This window comes from Scyliorhinus canicula, chromosome 5 (genome assembly GCF_902713615.1).
Source record: "Scyliorhinus canicula chromosome 5, sScyCan1.1, whole genome shotgun sequence".
Taxonomy (NCBI): Eukaryota; Metazoa; Chordata; class Chondrichthyes; order Carcharhiniformes; family Scyliorhinidae; genus Scyliorhinus; species Scyliorhinus canicula.
In genome coordinates this window covers 118,874,478-118,894,742 of record NC_052150.1, presented here as the reverse complement: position 1 = coordinate 118,894,742, position 20,265 = coordinate 118,874,478, and the positions used below count along the sequence as shown (strand labels likewise).

The 20,265-nt window shown below is 47.1% G+C and overlaps 1 protein-coding gene across 1 annotated transcript; it reads left to right on the top strand.

Annotated features, from left to right (window-relative positions):
* The first annotated feature begins 6,812 nt into the window (after positions 1-6,812).
* Positions 6,813-10,583, top strand: dlx5a (distal-less homeobox 5a). Its single transcript, XM_038797543.1, has 3 exons — positions 6,813-7,274; positions 8,298-8,482; positions 9,935-10,583. The coding sequence occupies exons 1-3, from the start codon at positions 6,947-6,949 to the stop codon at positions 10,247-10,249; spliced, it is 828 nt and encodes a 275-aa protein (XP_038653471.1). The 5' UTR covers positions 6,813-6,946; the 3' UTR covers positions 10,250-10,583.
* The last annotated feature ends 9,682 nt before the right edge of the window (positions 10,584-20,265 follow it).

The following is a 20,265-nucleotide window of genomic DNA, read 5'->3' as shown; positions in this document are numbered from 1 at the left end:
GCTTCCCCTGGTGCCCATTCCTCTGCCAATGTTGATTGATGGTCATCAATTAAACATCATGGTATGTTGTTCTGGTTCTTTTTGATGTATTGATGCTAACTATCATTGTCAGTGACGACTATGCACTGAATAATTGGATAGCTATTACTTCCATGCAGTTATCAAGAAATAGTTAAAAAGGAACAATAACAACAATTTGCATTCATGTAGCAATTTTAACATTGTAACACTGCTTTACAGAGACATAAGGAGAACAAATGCTGAGTAAAATGATGAGCTGAGGGTTGCTGTCCAAATGACTGATCAAAGTGGTGGGTTTAAAGGAGAGTCTGGAAGAAAAAGAAAGAGGCAGAGAAGGATAGACTGAGAGCAGATGTTCCAGAGGTTGGGATCTAAACACCTGAAAGCATAGCAATCAGTCAGAGGATAAAGCGAGGAGGACTGACTGAAATCAGAGAAAAGAGAGAGGTTGAAGGGTGAATTTGGAGGAAGTACAGAGATGGGACAAGTTGCCGCTATGGAGCATTTTAATCACAATGTTGACAATTTTAAATCTAAGATATTAAAGGACCAAGAATCAATACAGGTCAAGAAGGAAGTGAGGATAGTTGAGCAGAGCTTGTATAAAATCGATCTGGGCAGCAAAGTTCATGATCAGTCACACTTTGTGGAGGGCATTGGAGTAATCGAGCATGGCTGGCAAAGGAATGGATGCATTTTTTTAAATGGTAGATTGCCTAGAAATCCTACTATGTATGAAAGTTATACTCTTCAAGAAATCAATTGGCAAAAGTACGTCTCAGTGGCACAGTGGTTAGCACTGCTGCTTCACAGCTTCAGGGACCTGGGTTCGATTCCGACCTTGGATGACAGTCTCTGTGGAGTTTGCATGTTTTCCCCATGTTAGCGAGGGTTTCCTTTGGGTGCTCCGGTTTTCTCCCACAGTCCAAAGACGTGCAGGTTAGATGGATTAACCATGATAAACTGCCCCTTAGTGTCCAAAAGGTTAGGTCGGGTTATGGGGTTATGGGCGTTGGGACGGGGGCGGGGCCCTAGGTTGGGTGCTCTTTCGGGGGTTGGTGTACCCTCCATGGGTGAAATGGCCTCCATCTGCACTGTAGGGATTCTATGTAAAGTTTAATCTTGCATATATATACCTTAATTGGGTCAATTTTTCCTGTCCTTGACTGGATTTCAAGATCCTTCCACCCGATGATGCTCATGATAAGCTGGAACCCAATATAATTAAAGGAAATCAGCATTTTACAATTGTAACTTATTATCTGTATTTCAAAAAACTTCTAAAAGGGTTAAAATGTCAGTCTCATTCTCCACTGACTCGTCTTTCCTAATGTAAATAAAAATTGTCTTAATATAAACATTCAATTTTCTTTCTATATTTTATAAATTTTATACATTCTACTCGTCATTCAAAATGACTTAATTGAGATTGTCTGCTCATTCCACTTTGAATTCCACATTTGCATTTTGATGTGTTATTATTGGTGCCTATTTTCAAATGATTTAACGGTTCTAAATGTTTTTGCTAAAATACTGACAGAAAATAACGACTGGCCGTTTGCGATTCGCAGGTTTAGGAAGAGTGGGGGCACCTGTATGGTTACTGTAAATGCTCCTGCCCTGTTCGCTTGCTCAGGGGGAGAGAGACTGTGGGAGAGCGAGAGATCGTGAAGAGATTGTGGAGGAGGGGAGATCAGGGGTGGTGGGGGGTAGAGAGATCGCCGGATGAGGGGGTGGGGGCGCTGCTCAGAATCTGGCGGAAACATTGCAGGAAGAGAGATCACGAGTGAAGTGAGATCGTGAGCAGAGATGGCGGAGAATGGGAGCTGGTGGAAAGAGCTGGGTGATCATGTGGAGGCTGAGTGTGGGGGTTGGGGTGGGGGCTGACCTGCTCCCTCTTCCTAAAAGCAATGCTGGGAAAGTGCAGCCAGCGGCTTCTGCCTCCCGTGAGTGGGTGGCAGTCTGCAAACATTAAGTTTAAATTAATAACAAATTATGAGGCACGCTGCCTCATTTAAGTATGATAATTCCCCAAAGTGGGTTACTTGGTTGCCCTGAAACTACCACGGTTAAAGTGGAAGCGGTTCAACTGGTAGAAGGTTGGGAACGAGTTTCCCATTTATTTCCAATTTAACCCTACCTCTCCCAACAATCATGTTGCAGTTAAATTACCCCCTAAATGTCCGGAGCCGTTTAAGATTCTGTGAACGACTAGTGGTTTAGCAATAGCAGGCTGTGATGTTAATCTGACCAGTGGTTTAGTAATAGCAGGCTGTGATGTTAATCTGACCAGTGGTTTAGCAATAGCAGGCTGTGCTGTTAATCTGACCAGTGGTTTAGCAATAGCAAACTGTGCTGTTAATCTGTCCAGTGGTTTAGCAATAGCAGGCTGTGCTGTTAATCTGACAAGTGGTTTAGCAATAGCAGGCTGTGCTGTTAATCTGAACAGTGGTTTAGCAATAGCAGGCTGTGCTGTTAATCTGACCAGTGGTTTAGCAATAGCAGGCTGTGCTGTTAATCTGAACAGTGGTTTAGCAATAGCAGACTGTGCTGTTACTCTGACCAGTGGTTTAGCAATGGCAGGCTGTGCTGTTAATCTGACCAGTGGTTTAGTAATAGCAGGCTGTGCTCTTAATCTGACCAGTGGTTTAGTAATAGCAGGCTGTGCTGTTAATCTGACCAGTGGTTTAGCAATAGCAGGCTGTGCTGTTAATCTGAACAGTGGTTTAGCAATAGCAGACTGTGCTGTTAATCTGACCAGTGGTTTAGCAATAGCAGGCTGTGCTGTTAATCTGAATAGTGGTTTAGCAATAGCAGACTGTGCTGTTAATCTGACCAGTGGTTTAGCAATAGCAAACTGTGCTGTTAATCTGACCAGTGGTTTAGCAATAGCAGACTGTGCTGTTAATCTGACCAGTGGTTTAGCAATAGCAGGCTGTGCTATTAATCTGACCAGTGATTTAGCAATAGCAAACTGTGCTATTAATCTGAACAGTGGTTTAGCAATAGCAGGCTGTGATGTTAATATGACCAGTGGTTCAGTAATAGCAGGCTGTGCTGTTAATCTGGCTAGTTGGTTAGCAATAGCAGGCTGTGCTGTTAATCTGAACAGTGGTTTAGCAATAGCAGGCTGTGCTGTTAATCTGACCAGTGGTTTAGTAATAGCAGGCTGTGCTGTTAATCTGACCAGTGGTTTAGTAATAGCAGGCTCTGCTGTTAATCTGACCAGTGGTTTAGCAATAGCAAACTGTGCTGTTAATCTGACCAATGGTTTAGTAATAGCAGGCTGTGCTGTTAATCTGACCAGTGGTTTAGTAATAGCAGGCTGTGCTGTTAATCTGACCAGTGGTTTAGCAATAGCAGGGTGTGCTGTTAATCTGACCAGTGGTTTAGTAATAGCAGGCTGTGCTGTTAATCTGATCAGTGGTTTAGCAATAGCAGGCTGTGCTGTTAATCTGACTAGTTGTTTAGCAATGGCAGGCTGTGCTGTTAATCTGACTAGTTGTTTAGCAATAGCAGGCTGTGCTGTTAATCTGACTAGTTGTTTAGCAATGGCAGGCTGTGCTGTTAATCTGGCTAGTTGGTTAGCAATAGCAGGCTGTGCTGTTAATCTGAACAGTGGTTTAGCAATAGCAGGCTGTGCTGTTAATCTGACCAGTGGTTTAGCAATAGCAGACTGTGCTGTTAATCTGACCAGTGGTTTAGCAATAGCAGGCTGTGCTGTTAATCTGACTAGTTGTTTAGCAATGGCAGGCTGTGCTGTTAATCTGAACAGTGGTTTAGCAATAGCAGGCTGTGCTGTTAATCTGAACAGTGGTTTAGCAATAGCAGACTGTGCTGTTAATCTGAACAGTGGTTTAGCAATAGCAGGCTGTGCTGTTAATCTGACCAGTGGTTTAGCAATAGCAGACTGTGCTGTTAATCTGACCAGTGGTTTAGCAATAGCAGGCTGTGCTGTTAATCTGAACAGTGGTTTAGCAATAGCAGACTGTGCTGTTAATCTGAACAGTGGTTTAGCAATAGCAGGCTGTGCTGTTAATCTGACCAGTGGTTTAGCAATAGCTGACTGTGCTGTTAATCTGACCAGTGGTTTAGCAATAGCAGGCTGTGCTGTTAATCTGACCAGTGGTTTAGCAATAGCAGGCTGTGCTGTTAATCTGACCAGTGGTTTAGCAATAGCAAACTGTGCTGTTAATCTGACCAGTGGTTTAGCAATAGCAGGCTGCGCTGTCAATCGCGTTGCATATTCAGTTTTCTTTTGGACACAGGAGAATTTGACGCTTACTTGGCCTTCTGCCCTTTTCTTTCTCAGTGATGTGCTTGTAATTTTGCACAGACACCAATGCACCAATATAACTCGGCTATCTGGTCAAAGTCCAGCTCCAAAGAACCAGTCAGACTGCCCCACACTACTCGATATTGTTATATTGTGCGATAGAATTTCAAAGTGGAATGAAGCAGGTTTACAATTACTCGGGACAGTTAATTGGCTCTCCTTGATTTTATGAACCTAGCCAGTGTTAATGTGAACTGATTTTTTCTGCATGTTGACACAAAATAAGAGTGCCGCTTGGGAGTCAGGAATGCTCAATCTCCCACTGCTTGGCGATGGAAGAGACTCGCCTCCGATGTGAACCTGGGTCTGAGAAGTGCTTGGAAATTCCATTGCCTCCTCCTGGAACTGAGTAATAATCGATCGTCGGGTTCTTTTTAATGTGGCCAGAAAGCGAGTGTAGCATTTACTATGATGCTCAGAGTGCCGGATTTCACTTCCTTTTTAACATAGATCAATGCAGCACTCCGGCTATCTTCAACAATCTCCTAACTGGGAAACGTGGATTTCACTGGTGAGGAAATGCTAAATCGCGGAATCATACAATGAAATAAATCCACAATGCAATGTTACAGGACGTGTTGTTAAATCGAACTGGAAATGTTTATGTTTAAGTACCTGTGTAGCTCCCTACGGTATACAAGTTAAAAATCACAGAAAGTTATAAAACATAGGTTGATTCCTCAAGTAAGGACACTCTTGATCTTTTGAAATCTGTACATCAATTATTGACCGTTTACAGATCAACTTTAATCCCCACTGAAACTCAGGTTCCAGATTATTGGTGATATCCTATTACCTGGCACAGATCACATTCCACATTAAATCAGGCGAGTTTAACTTGCTCTTAAAACAACGTATCGGTTTCCTGAAAATCTGTGATTGTGCTTAAGAACGTTATGCTGCTTTGAACATCTTAATTACACGACGTGCCTCGGTTGGTGGATTCCGGTGTTTCGATGTTAATATTAGTTAATATTAAACAGCAAATTCGCGGACTGGTTCTAGGGCATCCACTCTTTTGATTGGTTCATTAAATTATACAGTAGGCACGAAGCAAAGTTAATTTAATTGGCGTGTCAAAATCCCAATTATTTAAACAATTTGCAAAAGCCTTTCACGTGTTTAAAATACTTGTTTGGGGGCCTATAAAGTGTACTGTAACCATCGTTAGGTGGCGCTCTAATCCACACAGTCACACCTGAAATGCTGACGATTCTGCTCTGACCGTGTTCAAATGGGAGGAAGCATTTATTTTGATTTTGTAAATTTTTCCAACAGATTTTAAATAAGCACGTGTCCAATTCGATTTTTTTTAATGTTGCATTGTTAGAAAACACGAGTCACTCTCCGTGCCTATTTGTTTGTACAAGTATGAACAACAGTTTATTTTTGCTGTGAGTTTTGTAACTTTCATATATTAACACCAGTCGCTGTTTCCTTAAAGAAGACACAAACATTTCATGTGTACTGTTCGAACCAGAAACAAGTTACATTATCTCTCCGTCAGAAAGGAGCACAGGTGGAAGGATTCTATATTATAAAGTGATGAATTCTGAGAGTTTCATCGTCCCATTAAATATAACACAGAACTCCAAAACCAAAGTTCAATTTGTATATGTTTGAATGATACTTTGAACTACGAATAGGATCCGTAATAGTGAAATTGTTGTTAAAAGCGACCGTATAAATCATATAAACCAGGTAAAGAATGATAAACACCACCTTGCACATTTGAAAACATTTAAACAGAGGTTTATTTCTAAACAATGTACTCTTTCACAATGCAATATTCTAATAAGGCATGAAACTGAACATTGTTTAATTGTATCAATGTCCGGATTCTGGGTAATGTTTATAGCCATGGTGGGTCGTGTACTTGTTTTTATTAAATTATCTGTTCAAATCAGCGACAGCCAGTGTGGATTTTGTTCTTACCTTATAAATTGTCACGCTACACTGTATGAGAATCAATAGGGGATATAACTTAATATATCAACAAGGAAACTCTCTGGGCTACTTAGGAAGTAATACTAATTTACGGTGTCGCTCAAAGCAACAAATCCCCATTGAAAAGAAACGATTGTCATGGTTTTAATCTGAGGTCGGACGCCAAGGAACAGGAACCTCAAGATTGCCTGATTGTCAATTTATATTTTACAATGTTCGCTGACAACCAGCGTGGCAGACAGAAGCTGAGGTCCCGGTAACCAGGGCGACTGTTAATGCTAATGTTGTCAGCAATTGGATGCTGTTTACCAACAATCGGTGTACATGTACAAGGCCGCCGTGCTTTGGGGTTTGAGTCATTTGTTGTTTTGTGTTTAAACACTTCGTTTGGGCATCGTGTTAAACGAGTTGGGCGAGTTAGGGTGTTACTGATGGCTGGCTGCTCTATCCAATGGAACAGATCCACCCAGTGCGTAATCGCGCAATTAGAGACTTAACCAAGAGCTTGCTGAGCCGCAGCCACAGTCTGGCCGGCTCCCTCCAGCACACACAGCCATGTCTCCATAGATCCCTCCAACATACACACACTCTCGCACGCATCCCACCCACCGCCCACCGTCACATCCCCCAGCTCCCCGGGCCATGACAGCAGTATTCGATCGCAAGCTGCCCAACATCCGGACAGATCTGCAGGGCACTTTCCAGCACAGCATGCACCATCCGTCGCAGGAATCACCGACTCTCCCCGAGTCCACGGCCACCGACACGGGTTACTACAGCGGGCCCCACCACGGCTACTGCTCACCGTCATCTTACGGGAAGGTTCTGAACCCCTACCAGTACCAGTACCACGGAGGCAACGGCTCTGCCGCCAATTACCCCGCCAAAGCTTACCACGAGTACAATTACCCGGGCCATTACCACCAATACGGGGCGTACAGCAGAGCTCAGGCACCGTGCACCCAGCCAGGTAAGGAGCCATTTGCCAACAACTTGCCCTGAAATCTCTCTTGCCCACAGTTGTATCCGTGTTTATCGGGACGGCCACGGGAATGTCCCCTCCCCCACTTTCAGGAAGATTTCAGTGTTATACGCCCTTTTCGTGGGGCGAGGGTAAGAGCTCAGATTTCTATTAGCTTTCTTTAAATCTTGTCAAATGTTTTTTTTATAAATGTTAGGAGGAAGAAAGGCAAGCGCGGCTCTGTCCAATTTCCTGGCGCTGGAAAAGGCGCTAAAACGTTGCCCATTTATTGATCAATTCTAAATGAATCGCCCTTTCCCCATTTCCACCCCCGTCCTGTCTCTCCCCCCATCGCACTGGGGGGAGAGACTGAAAATGTCGCTTTTTCCATGAAACGGCGGAGTTCGCTTTCTCCTACCGCATATGATCGCACAAAACATGGATGGAAATAAAATGACAACTTGTGACTACTGTACTGGAAGGAGGGCTCGACTACCGATTGATGTGAGAGAGAGTGAGGGAGGGAAAGGGGGAGAGGGGGAGTGAGGGAGAGAGAAACTGAGTGAAGGAGAGAAGGGGAGAGAGACCGAGTGAAGGAGAGATGAAGAGGGAGGGAGAGACGGAGTGAATGAGAGAGAGGGAATGAGGGAGTGAGAGGGAATGAGGGAGTGAGAGGGAGAGAGGGAATGAGGGAGTGAATGAGAGAGAGGGAATGAGGGAATGAGAGGGAGAGAGGGAATGAGGGAGTGAGAGGGAGAGAGGGAATGAGGGAGTGAGAGGGAGAGAGGGAATGAGGGAGTGAATGAGAGAGAGGGAATGAGGGAGTGAGAGGGAAAGAGGGAATGAGGGGAGATCTCCGGCTTGGTGTCCAGCCCGGGGGATTCCGGGTCAGATCCAGAACCACCTTTCTCCATCCAGCCCTATTGCAAAATGCGCCCTTTCCCCCGCGCTCTCTCAGTTATTATTGAATCGCAGCGGTGAGCGCGTTTCGATCGGGTTTTGCAAACTAAAGTGTGGATTTTTCGATTTCAGAGAAAGAGTTGGCCGAGCCCGAGGTCCGCATGGTAAACGGCAAACCGAAAAAGGTTCGCAAGCCGCGGACCATCTACTCGAGCTTCCAGCTGGCAGCTTTACAGAGGCGCTTCCAGAAAACCCAGTACCTGGCGCTGCCCGAGAGAGCCGAGCTGGCGGCGTCACTGGGGCTCACTCAGACCCAGGTAAGGTCAGCCAGCCCCGGGGAGCAGAGCGGAGGGGGGGTCGGCAATGTCCAACTGCTCCACACACCAGCCGCGCCGTGCTGGGCAACATCCACAAGAGGAGCCAACACAAACCGGCTCAGTTTGAGCCGCTTCTCACGGCCGTTTGGTATCATTTCCCAGATAGTGTGTGCAATCTGTGAGAATAATCTTGGGAAAACATGGCCGAATGCATCTGGCCAAATCCAAACATACAAAACCGCCCGCCAAACAAATTCACCCTCCACCATAGATCTGGGACTGCTTCGCCATCCGCGCCTCACTAATGCCCCATTATACACATGTTGTAAATAAATGAATACTGTGTATAATTCACACTTCCGTGTGATTTGAGCGGGTGGAGAGTAGCCCTTGTCTGCTGATTTCAGTACACCATCCGGCTCTCCTCCGCCTCCATTGCTGTGATTTGGGGCTTGACAATTCTGCACTGTCCTTGCAGCTCGGCTGACGACGGGAAACTATTATTTTATTTGTATTAAATAGAATGCTCTTTCCCATGGACGTAACTGGTAATTTCAGCGGTGGGCGAGTGTGCTTTGGCAATCATATTACAAACTTTAAGCATGGTATTTTAATTAAGAATAACTCCTGGAGAACCCAAGTTAAATATTTAGCAGGTTTGGTAACGAAATGCCTCTCAGAGTGTCGCCCTGTGGGCTTTTTAAGGAGACCTTTCGGAGCTTGAAGAATGTGTACAAGGGGAAAACTGCAGTATGCTTTACTGGGAACTTGGCCATTTATGGTGTTTGCCGGTCGCTTTACTTATTTAACTTATTACTATTTAAAATTAAAATTCATGCCGTGAATTCAGCCGGAGTACACAGAGCTCATTAATTATCTGGATGTTCTGGTGACTAATGGCTGAGAACAGACAGGGCAAGTTTTAAACATGGATTTCCAAACGAAATGTTGGAGTAAAACGTGTGTGTTTTTGGGGAGAATGGAGGTGGTCGTCAGTGCTGCGAGGAATATACCTTGATAATTGTTTTACTATGAAAATTCCAAATAGACCTTTCCATCGGTGTTTTGTTACAACACGAATCGACTAATAAAAATACAGGAGGTGGGCGCGCGCGACGTAGTCCATATTGTACTTCATAATAACATGATGTGGAGATGCCGGCGTTGGACTGGGGTGAGCACAGTAAGAAGTCTTACAACACCAGGTTAAAGTCCAACAGGTTTGTTTCAAACACGAGCTTTCGGAGCACGGCTCCTTCTTCACCTGAAGAAGGAGCCGTGCTCCGAAAGCTCGTGTTTGAAACAAACCTGTTGGACTTTAACCTGGTGTTGTAAGACTTCTTACTGTTCATAATAACACGCACGGTTAGAGTCCAACTCTTATGTTGTTTTAGTTAATGCTGTTGTGTGGGGTTTTTTTTAGAAATGAATGATCGCCATTTGTTTTGGCAGGTTAAAATCTGGTTCCAGAACCGAAGATCGAAGATTAAGAAAATCATAAAGAATGGAGAGATCCCTCCAGAGCACAGCCCCAGTTCCAGTGACCCCATGGCGTGCAATTCACCCCAGTCCCCTGCCGTCTGGGACACTCACAGCTCCTCAAGGGTTGTCCACGCTCATCAAACACCCAGCCACAACCCCTCCACCGCAGGCTACCTGGAGAACGCCACTTCCTGGTATTCCAACCCCAGTTCCATTAATTCTCACCTGCAATCTACAAGCTCACTACATCATCCACTAGCTTTGGGATCCGGGACTATTTATTAATCACATTCCAGAGTGGATTGATCGGGAGCGATCAGCCGTGGACTTATGCAATTAAATGCACGTATTGTTCAGACTGAAGCAAGAGAAGCCAAACTATCTGACTCTGTACGTTCGGTGCATGCCATGTAACGTTCCACATTTCAAAGAGGAAAATGGGCTATTTTTCCAAAGGACGTCAGGATGAACATGGACACTGTCAAAGGTGCCTTTCCCTCAGCGGCTAAAGCCGCCAATCTATGGGCCTCTTCAGTAACATATATCATTGTACATATGTGTAGATAGTTGAATTGAACTGTATATTCTGTTTAAATAAAGTTATTGACACTTCGGAAAATATTGTTGTATTTTATTTCTTATATTTTGCGAGGTTAATAAGTTGGACACCACTCTGAACGTTGTAATAATAATTTCCTGAGCTATAAAATCTATGTTTAGTTGTTATTGTTATGGCAACTCGGGCAATGGAGTAAGAGGAGGTTACCACAAACCACTGTTAGTTTTTCTTTGTTTTGCATTAGCAGCATTTCTGGGGGGGGGGGGGGGGGGGGGGGGGGGGGGGGGGGGAGGGGGGGGGGGGGGGGGGGGGGGGGGGGAGGGGGGGGGCGGTTAAAGGTGCCTCTTACTTTTATGGCTGCAACACTCAAATCGCTTCATGTGTATTTCCAAAATGCTCACCCAGACGCGGAGCACAGGGCAGACCATATAAATTGGAGCATGGAAATGGAGCATAATTAGATTCTGCTTTTTTTTTAATGTCCTTGGTCCCTATATTTATAGTTGAGAATAAAAACAGTGATTCTGACAGGCTTCACTGGGTTTTGCTTTCGGTGACATTTTTGAAAAGAGGCTTCATTCTTTATTCACCTGTTTTACCCAGCCTAAGATGTACAAAACAATGATTAGATCCAAACCTGATTTAACACTTGTGCTTCGACCCCAACTATCCTACATTGGGATTCATAGCAAAAATGTGGACGGGACAAATTATGTCTCCAGGAACACATACGCGTGCTATTAGAATAGAACATAACATCAAATCGCGCGTCGGCATGAAGCAACATCGGCGTTTGGATTTTGTGTGTTTTAAGATTAAGATTTTTTTTTCCAAGGTCAGCGTGCATTTTTGAAAATCATTTTTTCGCTTTAGTAAGAGATGCAGACCGATGTTCTGGAGATGTACATAGGCATTGCAATCATTTCGTGGGAGGATTACTCATTTTCTAAACCACTTTCATGGTCCGCCAAAATTGGATGAATGTTTCAATTGGACTCTTGTTAAGAATGGACAGTTCTAAACAGAATGCATTGAACAGAATGCTGGCTTCCCCGTCCTACTGTAGTCACCAACGCTGCACGCCTTCATCCCAACAATGGTGTTATTTATTCTACACAAGTGTATCTAACGTGCCGCATGTTGGCAGAAATTAATAACAAGTATCCCTGGATCCATTTTCAAGAATCAATTGATCTCAAAATCCTCCGAGTTTCGACAAATAAATGTGAAGTTTCCTGTAAATAACAGTGGCAGGCTTGTCAGCTGCTTGGTTATTACAAATGCAATCAAAACATATTGAAATAGTCAATCCTCCATTTCAAATATCAATGCTCTTAAAACCAATTTGTTAAATGAACATATTTCATAGTTTATGGAACCATCAGCTTCTATTATTAAACGCTCCGAGTACTTAAACCAGTTGTGAGAAATTTGATGTTGAATTTCGGTTTATATAACGACTCATGGGCCGATTATTGAATCGCTGTAACAACGGTGGAAAGCCCAGCGAGTAGAGATGGTGGGAGCTGATGTTGTAACGTTCACCGCCGCTGGCTGAGCAAACCCACCAAGGGCCTGACAATTAACAGCGGGGCACAGTCCAACTGGGAGGCCACACATATTCCTTGCGCACGGGAAGCGGTGCCTCCTTCCTGTGAGCAAGAACAGTGGAGCTCGCTCAATCGATCCAGCAGGAAAGATACAAAGAGCGCGTAAAGCTGTTCATTTTCAATCGCTGATCGACACCCGGGCATCTGGGCACTTCCGCGATGTTGCGCGATTATCCATATATTTTTTTGTGCGGTTAGAAAATGGCGCAGCCTTAATCCAACATCGAGAGAGTCGGCATTAAATGCAATCTCACGGGTGTACTGCATAACCCTGGCTTCAGGGATCATATTTATCGGTGGATATTTATTGAATTCCATCATTAAACCTCTCATATGCATTAATGTGCGCGGGCGGATAAACGCATAATATGTCAGAATAACATCAGAACTAACTGGCTTTCTATTTACAGGATGGATTTTCAGTGTATTAATGGAAAGTAGGAGCAATCTTGAAACTGGGCTGCGCCCTGACTGCATTTATCACCAGACATATAATTAAGTTAGTCAAAGTTTGTGAACGCTATAATGCAGGAGGGTGTAAATGCAGTGCCGTACAGGAAGAATTTGAAAAGCCGACCTTCGGGCACTTGAGCGAGGGCCTGGGGTGGGCTCCGGACGGCTGTGAGTGTTTGGGAGTGTTGGAGTTTCTGGGAGCTGAACTCTGTTGGAGTCTGGCTCGCAGACTTCCCGCAGACTCTGTCTCTTTGTGTTCCCCACAATTAGCAGCTTTGAATGGCAGAGAGAAGCCGAGAGGGCGGCAGCTGAGATCAGAGAGAAGCACATTCCTGTGGGTGCAGGCCGGCTCCAGAACTCCACTGCTCCCGGCTACCGCCCACCCCAGTCAACACACATTGCAGGAAAGAAAATCCCAAAATAATACATGTAACTACCTTCTCGCACCCAGAAAATAACATGCACTTACATATATACACACTGATAAACACATATGAAGGCAGAGTTACAGAGCGGCACTTAGAAATGCGAACACATATGCATGTAAATATATATAAACATTTATTTATGTTCACACACACATTTGTACATATGCACATACACTCACGGGTAGGCACCTGTACACGCGAGAGAGACATCTACAAAAGCATATGTGCAAGACCATGTCGGTTACAGATTTACAAAACCAATAATCTGCTAACAAACGTGCAATGTGCAAATAAACGTATTATTTATGCACGTTTTAGGTTTATTCCAGTTGTCGATACGTGAACAGGTTAACGTTAACCTTATTCTCTAAGAATGCTCCTGAGATCAGTTGTGTCCAATTTAATTGGACTGGCGAAAATTTGGCACGGCTGCCTCGATCTTTCACTTTTCCTGCTTGAAAAGAAACTGTGCAGGATTTGAAGTCACGTCTGAAATGGGAAGGTCTTCGGGCAAAGCTTCATAGAATGAAGTGATGGAGCGACAGGAGTGCAGGCTTTAAAGCCTTTACTTCGAGATTAGTTATCCCGGCTTTGTGTGTCCTTCTGAAATGGCCGGGATTTGGGATCGAATTAGCTCCTGTTTTCTGCTGCGGTGTTGCCGGGGAAAATGAGTAAAATACAATTGGTTGACGTTATTCTATCCGTCTCGCAATCGAAGCATTAAAAACTGGCACATCAGAACCTCTTTTAATTGTTAAGCTGCATGTCTAAGGACATGCCCGGTTAGCTGTAATTTGATACAATAGGGCAACAACAGCACTCAAAGATAACTCTATGTGACTAAGATTTAAATGTTGAACGATTACAGCATTTTGCACATCTTGCAGTAGGAAACACAATTCCGTCTAATTATTTTCGCTATGCATAATGCACAATCCGCTCTGTGTCAAGTTTATCAACTCAATTGTTTTGGGGGGGGGGGGGGGGAGACATGCCTTTATATGGCGTATGTGACTTTTCAAACATGCTCCACAGCATTGATAGAATGGCTGTCCAAAGTATATTGGAAACTGGGCTGTGTGGGGCCAGCGAATCGCGTGTTGGTGGCGTAAGCGATAGTACCTTATCCACAGGGTTTTTAAAAAATTAAGCTTCTCTTTAAAGAATGTACTCAAAGTGCTTTCAGGCTTAAATAACAGTTAACGTGGTTATTAATATCTGAAGCTAATAAAATAATAATCGATGTGTAGATCCTTGCGGTTCCTTTTCGCGAGTAACAAGCTGAATATGGAGGAGGGGATGTGTCATTTTGTTAAAACGTGGTGACCGGCGCAATCAGATGGTAGATGGAAGAAACATTGCAGTTCTCTGGCCATGTTTAAAGTTCATTTTCTTTGGTTGGAGTTCCTCTAGGCTCTCAGTTCATTTCTATTTTATTTTCAATTCGTCCGATTTCCCCCTCAATACTGTGTTTATGAATGTTTGATTTTCCTGGTAATGTTTTGTAATTCAAATGTTGCTTGTTTTTGAATGCATCTTTCTGGGTACATGAGTTAACTCGGTGACTGAAGTGTTTCTGAAAGTGGGACAAAATAATACCTTCAGCTTTCATAAATGGGATTGAAAACATTGAAGAGCGGGACAGTGATTAGCACTGCTGCCTCACAGCGCCAGGGACCCGCGTTCGATTCCAACCTTGGGGAGAGTGTGTGAATTTTGCACTTTCTCCCCGGGTGTGCGTGGCTTTCCTTCCGCAGTCCAGACATGTGCAGGTTAGGTAACAGGGATAGGGCGGGGAATGGGCCGAGATAGGGTGCTCTTTCGATGGGCTGAATGGCATCCTTCTACACAGTGGATGACTATGGATAGTAGCTGTTGGCTTAAACAGTGTGGCTGTATTGTCTCTGTGCAGTGGCGAGGCCAAAGGCGGAAGATAAAGCCAGTAGCAGATCTCCAACGTAGGAAACATTTTGACTCCAGACCAGTTCCAAGGTAATAATATACTCTCATGCTCCCAATACATTAGACATGGGCTTGAATGCTGAGAATAATTGATGCTTATATTTTGACAAACGGCACCCCATCTTTCCACAAGGCACGTGAAAGATGCCGCCTTCAAACACCAGCTTTCAGAGCTGACCCAAGACGTGTGAAATCAGCAAATTGCCCAAAGTTTAGTTTGTAACCTTTACTAATATCCAATAAATCCGTGATTTCAATATCTTTATTACAGACTTAACCACAGATTTTAAATATATATGTATACCGTCTGATATGTGAACTCCAGCCACAAAACGATACATTTTCTTCCAATCTTTAATTGAAGCAAATATAATGGCCAGAAGACACACTGCCCGCTACCTGGTACACTGCCGCTTCCTGGCACTATTCCATACCGTTAACTCACTCGCCTGTCTCTCCAGCTCTATGTTTTCCATTCGTCCTTTTGCCTCCCATTTCTTTCTTTCTGCTGCAATTTCACCCGCTGAGAACATTGAGAATGAAACATTGTGAGTTTTCCACTCAGCAGCCATCTGCTCAGCACAAATAATGGCGAAATTAGCCTAACTGGACAGTTGCAGCGATGTAATAACGCGCAGTAATTATCCCCCAGTCTGGATTAAGATGTTATTATTATAATCCGGACATTTACAATTGCCGTAATTTGCAAAGATGCGCCAGTTCTTGATTACAGCCGTTTTATCAACCGAGCCGTCACCAAACACTGACAGTAATAACAGCTCATTTTGCTGGCAATATAAGAGGTGGCGGGTGTGCAAACAATTTCACACCTGGATATGCTCACTCAACCGGAGGAGCTCACTCTTCGGTCCGGTTATATAGTAAAACGATTTGACTAGTCACCGTTGCCAGTGTTTTCTATATTGGAGGGTGTGTACTTGGAAAGAATATGTCAGGTATGTTTGAAACGCGTTGTGTATACATATAGATACAATTTTATATAAACTGTATGTATATATACACAAATTGTCTATACATAGACATTTTAAGACACGCCATCTATGGAGAGGAGAGAGTTTATGCATGAGTACAAGCGAAAGTGTTCTGTAAAATGGTGACTGATTTAATGGTGATCACTCTTGGGTACATCTTTGCTTTGGACCATCGCAGAGGCACTGGTCGTTTTGATGAGCGGGGTGGAGCAGATGATTGTCAAACAGAAGGCGCTCAGTACAGAATGTTTTCTAAAATACCTATCCCCCTATGTTCTGTTTTGCTTGTAGCGCTTCACTGAATAAATTACAGACAACATTGGAAATAGAATCGCAGTGTTTCAGAGGCCCAGAATCTATCTATCTATCTAAATTCTGGGATACTCTGGTAACATGACATCGTAGATCACATATAATAATTCACACGTTTCAAAGGAGTTTTCTGACTGGTGCCTTTGTGAACGGCGATTCTGTTTTTTTTAGCATAGTGTATAATAGATGCAGTTTATATTTTGGAATGTACAATGGATGTTATTACCATATGAACTGTTATAAACCATGTCTAAGATCACAACATTTCCAACATTATTTGTTTCTAAGCTTGACCAAATCTTGTTTGATGTTGTCTGGGGGTCGGTACTTTGTTGCCCAGCTATGGTGTCAGAGCAACTAACTACAAGTCATGGTAAAATGAAAATGTGTTTCTGATTACATTAACATCTTATTTCCAAGAAGACAGAGCTGCTAAAGGTTAAGCCAAATTTTGCACTTGAACTCACTGTCTCCTGATCTGGACACGTTAACTCGCTCGGTGGGCCGCCCGGACACAAACCTTACTCGGTATGTGCACTAGCAGCGAGGGTTGCAAGAAATGTTGATGCAATTGTGTGTGTGTGTGAATATTTTTAATATTGAGCTCTGAAAGGATTTAAGTTCTGACCTCTGGCTGGACCCAAAGGGACGACGTCAGACGCAGTTATTCATTTGGCTGCGGTTGATTTTTCCACATCAGTGGGCGGAGGGTCAGGCGGAAGTGCAGCTTCGGTCCCGAAAGAAATATTGGCGAAATAACTGGAACCCAGACAGACTGTTTTTAAAAATATATAAAACACATAAGATGGTGGTGGGATGTGAAAAAAGCGGAGCGATAGGTTGACTCCGTAAAACCAGCAGACACCAGCTAACAGAGCGAACAGACAGCGACACCCTCACCCCCCAACAAACCCCCATCCCCTACCCAAACCCTCCCCAAACCCCCACCCCCTCCCCATCCTCTCCCCAACCCCCCCTCACCAAACACCCACCCCCTCCCCAAACCCTCCCCAAACCCCCACCCCCTCCCCATCCCCTCCCCAACCCCCCTCACCAAACACCCACCCCTTCCCCAAACCCTCCCCAAGCCCCCACCCTCTCCCCATCCCCTCCTCAACCCCCCTCACCAAACTCCCACCCCTTCCCCAAACCCACACCACACCCCCTCCCCATCCCCTCCCCAAACCCCCATCCCCTCTCCAAACCCCCATCCCCTCTCCAAACCCCCACCCCTCCCCAAACCCCCATCCCCTCCCAAACCCCCATCCCCTCCAAAATCCCCACCCCCTCCCCATCCACTGCCCAAACCCCCACCCCCTCACCGAAACGCCCATCCCCTCTCCAAATCCCCACCCATCCTCAAACCCTCCCCAAACCCCCACCCCCTCCCCATCCACTGCCCAAACCCCCACCCCCTCACCGAAACGCCCATCCCCTCTCCAAATCCCCACCCATCCTCAAACCCCTCCCCAAACCCCCACCCCCTCCCCATCCCCTCCCCAAACCCCCCACTCACCAAACACCCACTCCCTCCCCAAACCCTCACCGCCTCCCCAAACCTCCATCCCCTCCCCAAACCCCCATCCCCTATCCAAACCCCATCCCCTCCGAAAACCCCCCATCCCCTCCCCAAACTCCCATCCCCGCACAAACCCCCATCCACTCCCCAAACACCCATCCCCTCCCCAAACCCCATCCCCTCCCCAAACCCACACCCCCTCACCAACCCCATCCCCTACCCAAACCCCCAACCCCTCCGAAACTCCTATCCCCTCCGAAACCCCCATCCACTCCCCAAACCCCCATCCCCTACAAAACCCCCATCCCCTCCCAAACCCCCATCCCCTACCCAAACCCCCATCCACTCCCAAACCACCATCCCCTCCGAAACCCCATCCCCTCCCCAAACCCCCATCCACTCCCCAAACCCCCATCCCCTCACCAAACCCCCATCCCCTCCGAAACACCCATCGCCTCCCCAAACCCCGTCCCCTCCCAAACTCCCATCCTCTCCGAAAACCCCATCCCCTCCCAAACCCCATCCGTCCCAACCCCATACCCTCCGAAAACCACATCCCCTACCCAAAACCCCATCCCGTCCCAAACCCCATCCCCTCCGAATCCCCCATCCCCTCGCCGACCCCCATGCCCTCGGCAAGCCCCAAAGCCCTCCCCAAACCCCCATCACCTCCCCATGCCCCCACCCCATCCCCAAACAACCCATCCCCCACACCGAACCCCAATCCCCTCCCCCCCCAACCCCTCCCCACTCCCCTCCCCAAAACCCCCTCCCCAAACCCCCATCCCCTCCGAAACACCCACCCCCTCCCCAAACCCCATCCCCTCCCAAACCCCAATCCTCTCCGAAAACCCCATCCCCTCCCAAACCCCATCCCCTCCCAAATCCCCATCCTCTCCGAAAACCCCATCCCCTACCCAAAACTCCATCCCATCCCAAACCCCATCCCCTCCGAATCCCCCATCCCCTCACCGACCCCCATGCCCTCGCCAAGCCCCCAAGCCCTCCCCAAACCCCCATCCCCTCCCCATGCCCCCACCCCATCCCCAAACACCCCATCCCCACACCGAACCCCAATCCCCTCCCCCCAACCCCTCCCCATCCCCTCCCCAAACCCCCTCCCCAAACCCCCATCCCCTCCCAAACCCTCCTCCCCTCCCCAAACCCCCATATGGTCCCAAGCACGCATCCCCTCAACAAACCACCATCCCCTCCCAAACCCTCCTCCCCTCCCCAAACCCCATACGGTCCCAAACACGCATCCCCTCAACAAACCACCATCCCCTCCCAAACCCCCACCCCCTCCCCAAACCCCCACAACCCCCAAACCCCCATCCTCTCCCAAACCCACATCCCCTCCCCAAACCCCCATCCCCTCCCAAACCCCCACCCCCTCCCCAAACCCCCACCACCCCCCAAAGCCCCACCCCCCCCCCAAACCCCCATCCCCTCCCAGACCCCCATCCCCTCCCCAAACCCCCACAACCCCCAAACCCCCATCCTCTCCCAAACCCACATCCCCTCCCCAAACCCCCATCCCCTCCCAAACCCCCACCCCCTCCCCAAACCCCCACCCCCCCCCAAACCCCCATCCCCTCCCAAACCCCCATCCCCTCCCAGACCCCCATCCCCTCCCCAAAACCGCATCCCCTCTCCAAACCCTCACCCCACCCCATCCACTCCCCAAACCCCCATCCCTCCCAAACCCCCATCCCCTCCCAAACCCCCATCCCCTCCGAAACCCCATCCCCTCCCCAAACCCTCACCCCACCCCATCCACTCCCCAAACCCCTATCCCCCCCAAACCCACATCCCCTCCCCAAACCCCCATCCACTCCCCAAACCCCCATCCCCTCACCAAACCCCCATCCCCTCCCCAAACCCCCATCCCGTCCCCAAACCCCCATCCCCTCCCAAACCCCCAACCCCTACCCAAACCCCCATCCCGTCCCAAACCCCCATCCCCTACCCAAACCCCCATCCCCTCCCAAACCCCCATCCCCTCCCAAACACCCATCCCCTCCGAATCCCCCATTCCCTCACCGACCCTCATCCCCTCGCCAAGCCCCAAGCCCTCCCCAAACCCCCATCCCCTCCCCAAGCACCTACCCCATTCCCAAACTCCCCATCCCCACACCGAACCCCCATCCCCTCCCCCAACTCCTCCCCATCCCCTCCCCAAACCCCCTCCCCAAACCCCCATCCACTCACAAACCCCCACCCTCTCCCCAAACCCCCCCCCCCCCAAACCCCCATCCCCTCCCAAATCCCCATCCCCTCCCCAAACACCCATCCCCTCCCAAACCCCTACCCCCGCCCAAACCCCCATCCCCTCATCCAACCCCCATCCCCTCCCCAAGCCCTCCCCAAACCCCCACCCACTCCCCAATCCCCCACCCCATCCCCAAACCCCCCATCTCCTCTCCGAACCCCCATCCGCTTCCCCAAACCCTCCCCATCCCCTTC

Excerpts from the sequence above, each read along its gene's own strand:
- dlx5a (XM_038797543.1), top strand. The coding sequence starts at position 6,947 with ATGACAGCAGTATTCGATCGCAAGCTGCCCAACATCCGGACAGATCTG. Across the intron at positions 7,275-8,297 it reads GGCACCGTGCACCCAGCCAG|AGAAAGAGTTGGCCGAGCCC; the intron begins GTAAGGAGCCAT and ends TTTCGATTTCAG. Across the intron at positions 8,483-9,934 it reads TGGGGCTCACTCAGACCCAG|GTTAAAATCTGGTTCCAGAA; the intron begins GTAAGGTCAGCC and ends TTGTTTTGGCAG.